At 33.1% G+C, this 13,496-nt stretch overlaps 1 protein-coding gene across 1 annotated transcript; it reads left to right on the plus strand.

The window, feature by feature from the left end:
• The first annotated feature begins 169 nt into the window (after positions 1 to 169).
• On the plus strand, positions 170 to 1,428 carry LOC149164687 (germin-like protein subfamily 1 member 7). The gene is made up of 4 exons (XM_089430963.1): positions 170 to 388; positions 497 to 633; positions 743 to 879; positions 981 to 1,428. Exons 1-4 carry the CDS (start codon positions 180 to 182, stop codon positions 1,152 to 1,154), a joined length of 657 nt encoding a protein of 218 aa, XP_089287089.1. The 5' UTR covers positions 170 to 179; the 3' UTR covers positions 1,155 to 1,428.
• The last annotated feature ends 12,068 nt before the right edge of the window (positions 1,429 to 13,496 follow it).

Below are 13,496 nucleotides of genomic sequence, written 5' to 3' on the forward strand. Positions count from 1 at the left end.
CATTTAGAGATATTATAAACAATGGTGTCATTGAGAAATTGAGGAGGACAATTTCAAGGTTCAGGCCTATAAATACACATTACGCAGGTATACATCTGAACAAGCAAGTAGAATAATAATACATCGTTTCGTTTCTGAGCATCATACTTAATTACTGTTACCGTTTCCTTTCTTGCGAGATGAAGGCGAGTGCAGTCCTAATTTCAATTGTGTTAGTCTTTGCTACTTTTCTTAGGTTTGTTTACTCGGCAGATCCGGATCCCGTTAGAGATTTTGAGACGGGATTGAGTACCTTCACTCTACGTAACATTTTCCAAAATGGAGACGTGAGTAGCGATACTGGAGGGATTCGAGCTGCAACCAATCCTCAAAACTTTCCTGCAGTCCGGTAATATATTCACATATTGTTTGCTTGTAGATGCACAATATATTGTTTGTATGGTGACCTACATAGGTTTTGATAATACGTAATTAATGGTGTTAAATGATTTTATAGTACACAAGGGCTATCTATTGTGAGGTTTAAAATGGTTCCCTGTGGAAGTAACCTTCCCCATACACATCCAAGAGCTACAGAAGTTCTTTCTCTTTTGTATGGCGGACCCCTTCAAGTTGGCTTCGTTGACACCACTGGTAATTATGTTAATGTGAACACATTTCCTTTCTTTTCATAGTAACAACACCGTGCCATCCATGAACTGTATGTAATCTGATGATCAGTACTCAAATTGATTTTCTATAGGTGCGTCACACATTGATATTCTTTACCCGGGGGACATTACTGTCTTTCCCAGAGGTGTACTCCATTTTGAACTCAACGTTGGAAGCGTGGAAGCTGAGTATTTGTCGGCACTTAACAGTGAAAATCCCGGAACTTTGGTATGCCTTCCTCCCTGCACCAATTATATGTTTAGCCACAATATATTTCAGATGGTTATTGATTATATCATATCATATTGTTTTTGATGATATGATTTCAGACGAGCAGCGAAGCTTTATTTCATATTCCGCTGAGAGCACTGGCAACATCTTTGAACGTGGACCAGAGGGTTGTGAATTGGCTGAATTCAACAGCGTATCGATACGCGCCTTCTCTGAAGAAAACTGCAAACAGCGGTTGTGAGCCCGGTAGAGATATTACGACAGCGTTTTAGTCAGCATTGCACCTTACAAGTATAAATAGAGTGGAATAAACCGCGCCAACGAGTAAAAGTCACCACGACGACTTTTGCGTTGGAAAGTTGAAATTATAATGATGGTGTACAAATAAATAGTCATAGATTTTGAATTTCAGCGTTTGTTTGATCAAATTTCTCCAGTTGTGTTAGTCATTGCTACTTTTCTTAGGTCTGCTTACTCTTCAGATCCGGATCCAGTGCGTAAAAGTCGCCGCGACGACTTTTGCGTTTGAAAGTTGAAATTATAATTATGGTGTACAAATAAATAGTAATGATTTTCAATTTCATCATTTGTTTCATTAATTCTCCATATTTCGAACTTCGCTCGATTCTACACGAATCATATTTGGTTGATGGATTGTATATTTATTTTATAGATTACAAAAAAATTTAAAAAAATTATGCAATTGTCAAAATCACTTGATGATTTCAGCTGCTGGGTGGCATCAAGTGTTCAAAACCCGATGCTGGGAACATCCATTTTAACCTAGGTAAATGATCCGATTCAGAACCTCAGAGTTGAGAAATTAATATACCCAACATCCATTTTAACCTAGGTAAATGACCCGATTCAGAACCTCAGAGTTGAGAAATTAATATACCCACCTATTGTTAGAGCATACTTATCAAATTCGAACTTGAGTTCGAATTCAATTAGGTACAGGGAAAAAATTTGATTACCTGAATTTTAATACACACTTTTTTTTTTTTGAAAATTTACATATTATAATTATTTAAATATATGTTTTAATTCGGGAACCAATTGAGCTAACCAGGATCACTCTTATAAATTATATAATATGATATTACTAGAAATTAAATTTCAATATCAATTACATAATACTGAAACATACAAATTTCACATTATTATACATTTTATATTTGAAATAGAGTCAAACATTTTTTCAAAATATAAATTAATAATTAATAATTAACTAGAGAATTTTAAATTTTTTTTATTTAACCGAAATAGATATATCTCAATATAACATATATCAGTATTTTGCTTCACAAATTTTTTATTTAACCTTGAATAGATATATCTCTCATACCAATTATTAATTTATAAATTAAAAATATAACATATATCAATATTTTGCTTTACAAAAATTCGTTCTCTGGTTAACCTATTCTGTAGCTTTTGGTATATCTCATAAGCCCTAGACTATTTATAAATCATAAACCATAAGTTAATATATATATAAAGAATTTCATTCAAAACTTGGCCATTTAAATCACTTGCCGTCTAATTTACGTTACAAAATTTCATTGCAATCGGCACTGTTCTCCCTTACCGAACTTCGAATCAGCGAATTGTTCGACGAATCGAATCGAACAACCGAATTTTCGAATTTTTCCAGGCAGTATGACCAAATTTGGTAACTATGCTTCAGGGTGAATTCATCTGCAATTAAGGTAAATTGAGATACCACTATACCTATTATAATTGGAATTTCTGCATGGGGTTTAGAAAAGGGATATAAGCTTCCTCTCTTTGGAAGAATCACTAAAGCTCCATGCAAAAGCGGGAACATGATATTTAATTATTTATTTATAAAAAATCAGATTGTTGAGGAAGTGAAATAACGAAAAAACTCATTACCAACATATTTATTGATGAGGTTTGGAGAAAATATTTATTCACTATCAGTGTCCATGTATACGGGTGGTTGGAAGGAGTAATATTGCCTTCTCTACCCAGGTTCAAATCGCTTCTACATGCTAGATACTGTACTCATGGTATGTTGACTATTCTGGGTTGCTGTCAGTGTGACACAATAATTGTAAAAAATATCGGTTGTACAGAATGTAAATTATGTAATATATAATACTTCTTCTGCGAGGCTTCCGTTTAAAACATTTATTCACTGTATTGTAGGATTATATATTTATTTTAAAAATAAATGAGAAAAGGAGTTTGATGTTTTCGTGATTTATTTGGTCGAAAATAAGATAAATAATTTTATTCGTGAGAATTAGAGTCTTGTACTCACTATATTCTGGGATGATTATATATCTATTTCATAAATAAGTTAATAAGTAAAGTAACTTAATTTTGTTTATTTATTTTTTCAAGAATAGATTACATTTTTAAATTTAGTTTTTAAGAAGAAAATAATTTTAATCATTTTAATTTAATAAATTAAAATATTTAAATGGAAAATTTTATTGAGTTATTTTAAAATAAATAAAAATATTTTTAAAAATTTATAATTAAAATTTTTATTAATGGAATGGAATTGCAATTTTTATATTATTTTTTTATTTTATATATATATATTTATTAAAGTTAAAATTTTGATTGGATATTGTGGAGGGAAGAAAGTCAGCCTAAAGGAAATAGAGGTTGTCTTCACTAGGTCAATCTCTCTTAGTATGAGACTTGAACTTGGGTGGGGGCTATAACAACTATTGCACCTAACCATCCAAGTAAAACTCAAATGAACATACATATATATATATATAAAAGAAAGATAAATATTTTTATGTATTTGAACCATAAGGATAATAATGGGAATAAACAAAGTAGTATAGATTTTCGACAAGTATCTAGTGGAAAATCACTAGAGAGGGTTTTCTGGAAGAGTGTGTTGTGTTAAACCAGGGTTAGATTCCATAATGGAGAAATAATTGTTATATTTTAGGTTGGATAGTCTGGATCATTTATTGATCTTCCATCTCTAGCTGGACTTCACTCCATGGCTTATATCTCCTTCTAAGGGAATGATGATCAAGACGAGTGGTAGTTCACCTTTGTTTCAATATTATAATTCTTTTACATCCACACATGATGCAAAGGCGGAATTTGGTAGGGTTTGTTCAATTCATGCATACAGGAGTATTGAGGTGAAGTTTGTTGCTTTTATACCATTTCCTTTGTCTTAGAATAAGGACTCTCTAGTTTTAAATTCTTCCCCAAAGGAGTAGGTTACTACTATTGGGATCCAAACCCATGCTAGCGATAAATGTTGGTGGAATCTAATCAATACACGAAAATGAAAAAAAATATGGTCATGGGAAAGGAGGCATCTTTGAGATCCCCAAGGTCATGATTTAGTACTTATAGGAAGGTTTTGCATACAATATGTTTGAGCATCTTATCCATTAAGATACATAGAGCGATCATGAAAATACATTTGGGGATACATCCCAGCGTTCCATAAATCGATTAGAGGATGGTTATGTTTTTTATTTTGAATGAAAGAATGTTGATCTAATTATGAAGATGGATTGGAACTAGGGTAACTTTAGGTTGTTGTTGCAATAACGGTTCTTTGAATTTTTCCCTCTAAGAACACCATTTGAAGTACAAAAAAATGGGAGATTCTCCCTCATCTATTGTGGGCTCTGTGTTGCAAAGATTGTCTCAAACCTTTTGGAAATAAGATGGGAAGGTTCATTTAATTGGAGTTTAACTAGGACTCAAATGTTGATAGAAGATGGGCTTCAATTTGGATAGAGGTTGATATGAGTGAAGGGTTGATGGAAAAAATGGAATTCCCATGGTGTTCATGGGTTTGATATCAAAGGGTCAATTATCATTGAATCCCTTTTCAATGCTTCAATTTTCATGAAGTTGGACATTTTTAATGTCTTGTCACTAAGCCACATCTATTTACCAACCTAGGTTGGAATCATGAGTAAAAGTTCCCTAAGGCAATCATGAGTAATGTCTTGTCACTAAGCCACATCTATTTACCAACCTAGGTTGGAATCATGAGTAAAAGGTCCCTAAGGCAATCATGAGTAATGTCTTGTCACTAAGGCACTGTTTTGAGTTTCATGAGACTCATGGCCCATGGTCTACTATAGAAAATAAACACCCGCTATTATTATCTCTATCTATCCACACTTAGCTACTCTTCTCTACTATGGAACAAAATACAAGAAAATATAGTAGAACCCCTTTTCCTCCTAGTGGCTCGGTTATAACATAGGACGATAGACAACTAGGATTTAAATTTGACCCATTCAACACTCACTATGAGTTAAAACTCAAAAACCATAGAGTATTCTTAATAGTCCTCATATGGCTAGCACCTTTTCGATGAGTTACAGGGGTTGATTTGGTATCCTCTCAAATTATGGTTGTTAATCACGACAGGTCAAATTCTGGGAGACATAATTTTTACATTTGAATTCTTAGTGACATGATTCATGCACTGTTTGAAAGGTATTCTACTGTAGAATAATGATACATGATTTGGAGCTTGAGTGGAAAAGTTTTACCCCAAAAGAAACATATTTTAAAACCTCAAACTGGCCCCAAAAGGTTGAGACCCTAATTCTCCAAACTAGGTTCCATCAATAAAACTACTCCTATGAGATGATTCATTCAATTTTTCCACTATGATATCATTCATATGGATGAAAAATTATATAATGGTCCAATTTAGACTCCCTATTTTGGGAGGATTTTGGTCTGAAAAATATTTACTAAATGATACTTTATCCCTATAGTGCCATTTAATATTTGTTAGAAGTTATCCCTTCAACCCAATTTACCAATGGGCATACTACCCCTATCTTATAGTTCTAAACCTCTTATGTAAAATTGTATCCTTTGTCAACTCTTCCTAATATTATAGTGCTAAATCCTCTATGGAAGGTACGACCTTCTCCTCTTCTTGGTCCAATATGGAAGGCTCATTGAGTTTTACATTTTTTAGATACACCATTGAGTAAATGCACATGAATTGGTGTAGATTGAGTTTGTAGGGATTATATTGCACCTTTTGCAGTATCTTGAAAGGATTATATTATAAAGCCTTGATTTTCTTACCAAGCCCCTATAGCCTCAACATTTTCAACTATAACCATACTATGTTTCCAACTATGAATGACCTACTTGTCATGTGATGATCATGCCTAGTCTTGTATTTTTATTGTGACTTCATCAACACATCCTATACCTATAAATGGATCTTCTAGATCTTCTAAAAAAAAATACTTATCTTAAAGCATCCTTTGTCATATCCTCCATTAGTCCTCCTTGCCACTTGTATATAACATCTAATGGTGAAGTTGGAAAATATCCAAAACAAGTCTCAAATCGAGACTTGCGAATTGAAGTGTGGACTATTTTATCGTAGAAGCACTATGTAGACCATATTTTCATCCCAATACTTTGAATGCTTTTGATTGTAATGCATCAAAAGCTATACCAAAGCATTGTTGACTACTTCCACTTTACCACCTATTTATGGATGAAGTGTTGTAGACATCTTCAATTTCCTTTCCATCTTCTCCAATAACATATTCCAAAATCCACCAACAAATTTGATTCCCTTATCTAAAAAATGTTTCTTGGTATCCCAAAATGAACCTAAACATGTTCAACGAGCAAGTTTTTTTTCTTCTTGCACTCTAATGTTATTTTACAGTGCTTTAGAGAACACATCTTATAGAGCCTATCAATAACCATGAATAGATAGTTATGTCCCTTTATCATTTTTGGTAAACCTTCCACAAATTCCATGGAATTTTTTTCCCAAGGACAAGTGTGTACAAGGAAAGGATGGTATAAACCTTGTTCCCTATTATTAGGCTTGCTAGAAAAACAAAGCATATATCCACTTATGTACCTAGGTACATATTCTCACATTATAGGCTAGTACACATGCCTTAGTGATTCTTACATTATCTTCCCTACACAAACTTTCCCTACAACATTTCATGTGTGACCCTCTATAATTAGTTGCAATCACTAACATTTAGGAACACATAACTTGTCCATCTTGTCGAGTAACTCATTCTAGAGATCATAGTCAACTATGTTGTCACCATCCTCCACATGAATCTAGCCCTGTAGTTATTGATACATCTCCTTGAAGTCCTCATACTTTTTATATGCCTCTCTATATGCATTGTGGGTGAAAGGCTTCATGACTATAAGAGTTCCCAAAACTATGTTTTTTTTACCCTTGAAAACTCCCCTATATACCTATAGCAGCTCTTACAGTTCTTGTCTTTATTCCTTAGTGCATCCTTCTAGGGATTCTTTTTTTCTCATTAACTATTTTATAGACTAATTTCCTCATAAGAATAATAAAACATACTTCTTGATAAAAATTATCAATTTCCTAGCTTTGTTGGGACTTGCTAGTGAGATCTTTGAATTTTCCTTGTGCATGTTGATGATGATTTTTTTATTTTTTGTCCATGATGAGGTAGTATTGGTAGGCACTTTGCATGAGGATTTCATCATTCATATACAAATAGGCATTCCCAAATACTACTTAGCATATGCCAATTAGAATTATATCTAGAGTCCATCTCATGAATATAATCAACACTGATATGAAATTTAATTTATATTATGTTTTTACCTTGATTTATGCATTATTATTTACCCATACCGAATGATATGGGAAATGATGATGTCAAACCTATGTTCCCTTGTTTACTAGCTCTACTGCAATGATATTTTCCTCTGAACTTGAGTAAAACAACGCATAAATATTTGGCTTTTTGACGTGTATTTTTATATGGAAGAGTTTGACCATCTCCTTCTCTTCTTGTTGATGAGGACTTCTAAGAATCACCTTCTTCTATATTGATGTGCAAATAATCCTCTGATCCACATTTGAGCTAATTTCCACCTAGTAATTTATTAAATATATGGCTATGATACTTTTCTTCTTCATATCCTTCTTTCGATTCTTTAGGTTGATCTCTTGATGTAAGTTCTAGCACTTCTCGTCTATGTGACCACCAATAATGCAGTGGTTGCAACGCTTTCTAGTATATTTGTACTTGTGTTTTATGGTTATTGTCTTCTTGTCCTTCCCCGATTTCCACTTATTCTTCCCCTCTTTAGAAGCTTCCTGGTGTTGCTTTTTCTTTAAACCACTTGATTTCCCTTTCTTCTAGCCAATGTCTTCCAAGTATTATGCCTATACACAAGGCTCATCCACCATTTCGGGTTTGAATAGTATCACTTATTTTTGTAGAGGGCTATGTAGACCCCCTAGATACTTAAGGAATATGTGTATGTTCTTGGGAGAAATACCTTCCAATATTTCCATCATCTTGAATTCTACGTTCTACTCTGGTACACTCTACCCATATCTCTATCTAAAGTGATGCCACTAGATCCTCTGGTCCTCTACATACTCAATAAGGTATAACTGTCACTTTATGAAAGTTTTCATGTCATCCCACTTAGTTAATAGAGGACCCCTCTCTAGCCTAAGGTTTTCATGTAGCTTTCTCACCAATTGAGGGCATGGTCATCTAATTTCAAACAAGAAAATGAAATATTTTGTCCGTCATATATGTGGTGAACATTGAAATAACCTCTAACTATTGTAAGCAATGATTTAATTTGAAAGTATCTACCTCACCCTGATACAACTCAATATGCACCTTCACTTCCATATTTAAGAGAGACTATGAATGGTTCACAGTGCTCGAAATCAACTAGTCTCTTTTGGTTTTCCTGAACTCCTCCTTTGGTTCTTTCTAATTTCCTAATTTTCCCTCCAATATAACCTCTAAGATGTAACAGTCATATTCTTCAAACAATATGATCTTATTGGTTATGGTTTCCATGAGGAGGCACACATTATGGTTTACATCTGCAACCCATGCATTCAGCCACACAAACCTCTCCTCTATCGATTCTCAAATATTATCATACATTGGTTCATTAGCCATAGATGGGGTTTTATGTAGTATACCTAGGGGTTGATAATATGGGCTACCTAGGGGTGTACCCAAGGGAATAATGTGATGTAAAAATGGGACCAAAATTAGTTAATATAGTAAATAAATCCTACATTAATGATGATTGTAAGTGGTTGACCCTCATTATAAAAAGGGACCACAATTATTTAGTTTAGTTAATGATGATGAATAAATGGGCAATAGATAATAAATAAAGTGGTTAACCCACATTATGGAAGGGGCCACAAGTATTTAGGGTTTGCTAGGGTTTTAGATCTTAGATGATTATATACATATAAATATAGGAAGGGAAGGGATGTCAAGTATTGTTTTGTATTGACAAGAATATGGCTTGTGGAGTGTTCTCCTTCCTTAGGAAGTGTTTGTATGGTGTCACCCTACCTAGAGATTTTTATACTAATAAATAAGCATTTATATTGTTATTCTTATATTTCTCTTAGATTTGTTTCGTTAGATATTTTAATTTATTTCTAAGTTTACAACAAGTGGTATCAGAGCTCTTTCCTTGGCAAAGTTGGGAGATATTTCTCTTTTTACAGGAATTTTGTTTTTGGAAAAATAGTGGGCGACAACTTTCAGATCACTTTATCAAAAATTTGGTGCCTAATTTTTAGAAGCTAATTGCATATCTAAATTCCTCTCGATAAAAAACCCAATTTCAAAAAAAAGTGTTTGAATCAGAGCCCTGACAGAGGAGATCTCATTGATTTAAAATCAACTATTTTTCAAAAACCTTTTTGATGGAAAATAGTATGCAGTGGATTTCATGTCAATTTCTGGAGATTTCGTGTAGTATTTTTAGAAACTAATTGTAAATATGAATTCAGCTTAATAAAATACCCAAATCCAAAAAAAAAATATTGTTTGAATCTGAGTCCAGATGGATGAGATCTCATTGATTCAAAATCTTCCAATTTTTTTTAGAAATTTTTGTGATAACAAGAAAAGTGCAGCACAAAATGGAGTTCACAGAATGCCCTGTTTATCATTCCAGTCACATGGGAAGATGTAGAGTGGCCATTCAATTTCAAAAAACATGTTGTATTAATAATTCCAAGCTATATTGGTTGTGTTGTGGCCCTTTTGAATTTTCCACCCAAAGTAAGTGATTTTTTTTTCAAAACCCTCATTCTATTTTAGGGTTTATAACAAGATGATTTTTATAGGAAAATATGATCATACCACTATTGAAGAATTCATAAAACATCAAAAGTTAAAATGCACAACAACTTGGAGATTTTAGATGGTTTTTTTTCCAAAATGAGGCTACCATATGGTGGCAATCACTTTACCGTAATCATATGGTGGCACTTTTTGATGAAGAATTTGAAAACTTACTTTTGGAAAAATGGTCTCATGCTAGAAATAAGGCTAATGAGAAACATAAAGGGTTATCTTTTGTTGATATCTCCATATTAAAAGTTCATGGATTCATTCACAAGGAGAAGGTCATTGTTTTTATCAACCCTAGTTGCAAGCATAATCTCATCAATATCAAATTGGCCAAAAGATTGCAAGTTCCTCCATAACATATTGAAAGAACACAAGTTGATGGTGCACATATTCAAATATTTAAGGACTTAAATGTTACGAAGGATAAATATGTGTTAGATTCATACTTTTATGCTTTAGATATGGATACGCAGGATGTTGTTTTGCAATAACATTGGATGTACTCAGTTGGTACAATAATGTTAATGTACAAAAGAAATATATGAAGCTATGGTACAAAAAGAATAAAATTACATTGCAAGATATTTCCATTAGTAAATAGGTAGAGATCGAGGAGGCACAAGAAGAAATCTCTATAGGAAATGACACATTAGATGATGAGTCCTTGGTGGAAGCAATAATGGAAGATAGACTAGCACCGAAACAAAATTAGTTACCACAAAAGGGCCGAGACACCACTCAGGCATCATTAGTTGGGGAATTGAAGAAGGAAACACAATCAATTAAGGCTTTAACATATCACAACCCACACCACTGAGAAAGACTTCAATCAACAAGACAACAACCAACAAGATGTCATCAGATTAGCAACAAGGACAGAGGCACCTAGAAGACACAAAGTGAGTCATGGTGACCCCCCCACAACACATCAACACATAGGAACCACAAGATCCAACTTCCATCTCAAGAAACCTCGACAACTATTAGACCGAGTATTCACCTTTATTTTGGATGGATGGATGCATGTGCATGGTACTAGTGGACTACTATTTTGAGTAGATCTTATTATTTGCATTCTTCTCATGTTTTGGGGACAAAACATACTTTAAGGGGGGATGGAATGTAGTATATATAGGGGTGGATAATATGGGGTACCTAGGGGTGTACCCAAGGGCATAATGTGATGTAAAAAGTGGACCACATTAGTTATTTTAGTAGATAAATCCCGCATTAATAACGATTGTAAGTGGTTGAACCTCATTATAAAACTGGACCACAATTATTTAGTTTAGTTAAGGATGATGAATAAATAGGCCATAGCTAATAAATAAAGTTGTTAACCTACATTATGGAAGGGACCACAAGTAGTTAGGGTTTGTTAGGGTTTTGGATCTTAGAAGATTATATATAGTTAAGGATAGGAAGGGAAGGGATGTGAAGTATTTTTTTGTATTGAAAAGAAAATGGCTTGTGTTTTGTTCTCCTTCCTTAAGGAGTCATTTCATGGTGTTAGGGATATATTTTAATAAAGAAATATTTCTATTGTTATTCTTGGATTTTTTTCATCTTAGATTTTAATTTATTTGCAATTTTATGACACTCTCCCAAATTGATTTAATCCCATGCAACTCTCGAAAAGATACCCAAAGTAACCTACTCTCATACTAATATGATCTATGAAATGTTGTTAATACATCAATGGATAGTTCATTACAATAGACTAGTGAAAATAAATTGGAAATATACAGTATGAAGAGTTAATTTCTTTTAGACTTATGATTTGTTATCATTGTTCTATTATTTATGGATGCAATAAATAAAATGAAAAAAATAGAGAATAGGTAAATAAAATCACTCACAAGTGACAATGAACACCAATATATTCTCTAAGAAACCTTACGGGAGAAAATATAAATCGAAGGTGAGCCTACTCTACTCTCTTTTGTTTATAATGGAAATGATGCAAGTATAAAGGACAAGACAAACTCTATGGAGTTTCCATAGACATGTAGCCTATGGGCTACTAAAAAAAATAAAGAACCTCTTTTATTCTCTCTTTATACACACTTAGATACTCCCCTACAATGGAATAAAATACAAGAAAGTATAATAGAACCCATTTTCCTCCTAGCGACGCATTTATAACACAACCCAATAGTCAAGTAAGGGATATATTTGGCCCATTTAACCCTCAACATTAGTTGCAACGTCACCCTTCTAGAGGATTTTCATATTCTCCACATGTTTAGCCCCTTTCCCATGAGTAACATGGGCTAATTTGGCATCCTATTGAATTATGGTGGTCAATCATGATAGGTCAACTTGTTGGAGGCATAAATTTTACATATGAACTTCAATTGACATGATTATTGCACTATTGGAAATGTATTTTTGTGTACAACAATTTTGTGTTCTCCATACCTAAACAAGAAATATTTACATGCAAAAATTTTCATTTAAGGTATCAAACTAGCCCTAGAAGGTTTTATACCCCAATTCTCCAAATTGGCTACTACCAACAAAACTACTTCAATAATATGATTTCTTGAGTTTTTCCACTTTAAGAGCATAAATATGATGAAAAAATATTAAAATACCCAATATGGATTAATTTCTATCTTTAGATTGAATCTTGGTTCTCATCCTCCATTTTTGTCCTTAATTTTTCTATAGTGTGGGGGGATTGGGCTTAGCCCTAGAGTATGTTCCCTACACAACCGATTTTGAAGAAGGGATTTACAAGGAGGGGATTTGTGTTAAGGATCTCGAAAATTTCAAAGAGGCTACTATCTAACCCTTCATATGTTTCCTCTAATTCTAACATGATATGGGATTCGTTCTTTTAAAGACAGAGAGGTTGAGGCTTATGCTGGTGGCTTATCATTCGAACTTATCCCTTCTCCATTGGTGGGGAGAAATTCCAATCTATCCAAAGGTCAATAAAAACAATGTGTATTAGAGATATGTAATCATTGATTATTCTTTTATGTATACATAATTTAATTATTATCCCTTGAAATATTAATAGTCAATTTTTTTTATTATAGAGAGGAAAAAAAATGGAAGTCATTCAACATAAGACAAGACAACGAGGAAGAAAAAGGTTGATCGCAAAGTTTGTGATAAATTGTGTTTTTTCTTTATTTAATATCTCATATTTTTCATGATTTTCATATTTAAACAATTAATTTACATGTATATATGGATGACTTCAAACCATAACTTTTTAATACCAACAAAACATAAATAGCTACACAAATCAAGAAGGATGAAAGAGTAGTAAAATATAGGCTCTAGCTAGTAGTAAAATCGCTTGAAAAATCATATGCATTCAAAGAAGAAAATTAACAATCTTGAATCCAATTACCTAAAACCAATTGAGCCATACCAATCTTCACATTGTTGGAAAATGTAGCTAGTTTTTGTCTTCATAATTTTCAATGTACTCAAGTCATT

Source organism: Pinus tabuliformis, chromosome 5_1 (genome assembly GCF_031772625.1).
Source record: "Pinus tabuliformis cultivar Carrire ecotype Pingquan chromosome 5_1, CPIR1, whole genome shotgun sequence".
NCBI classification, from domain to species: Eukaryota; Viridiplantae; Streptophyta; class Pinopsida; order Pinales; family Pinaceae; genus Pinus; species Pinus tabuliformis.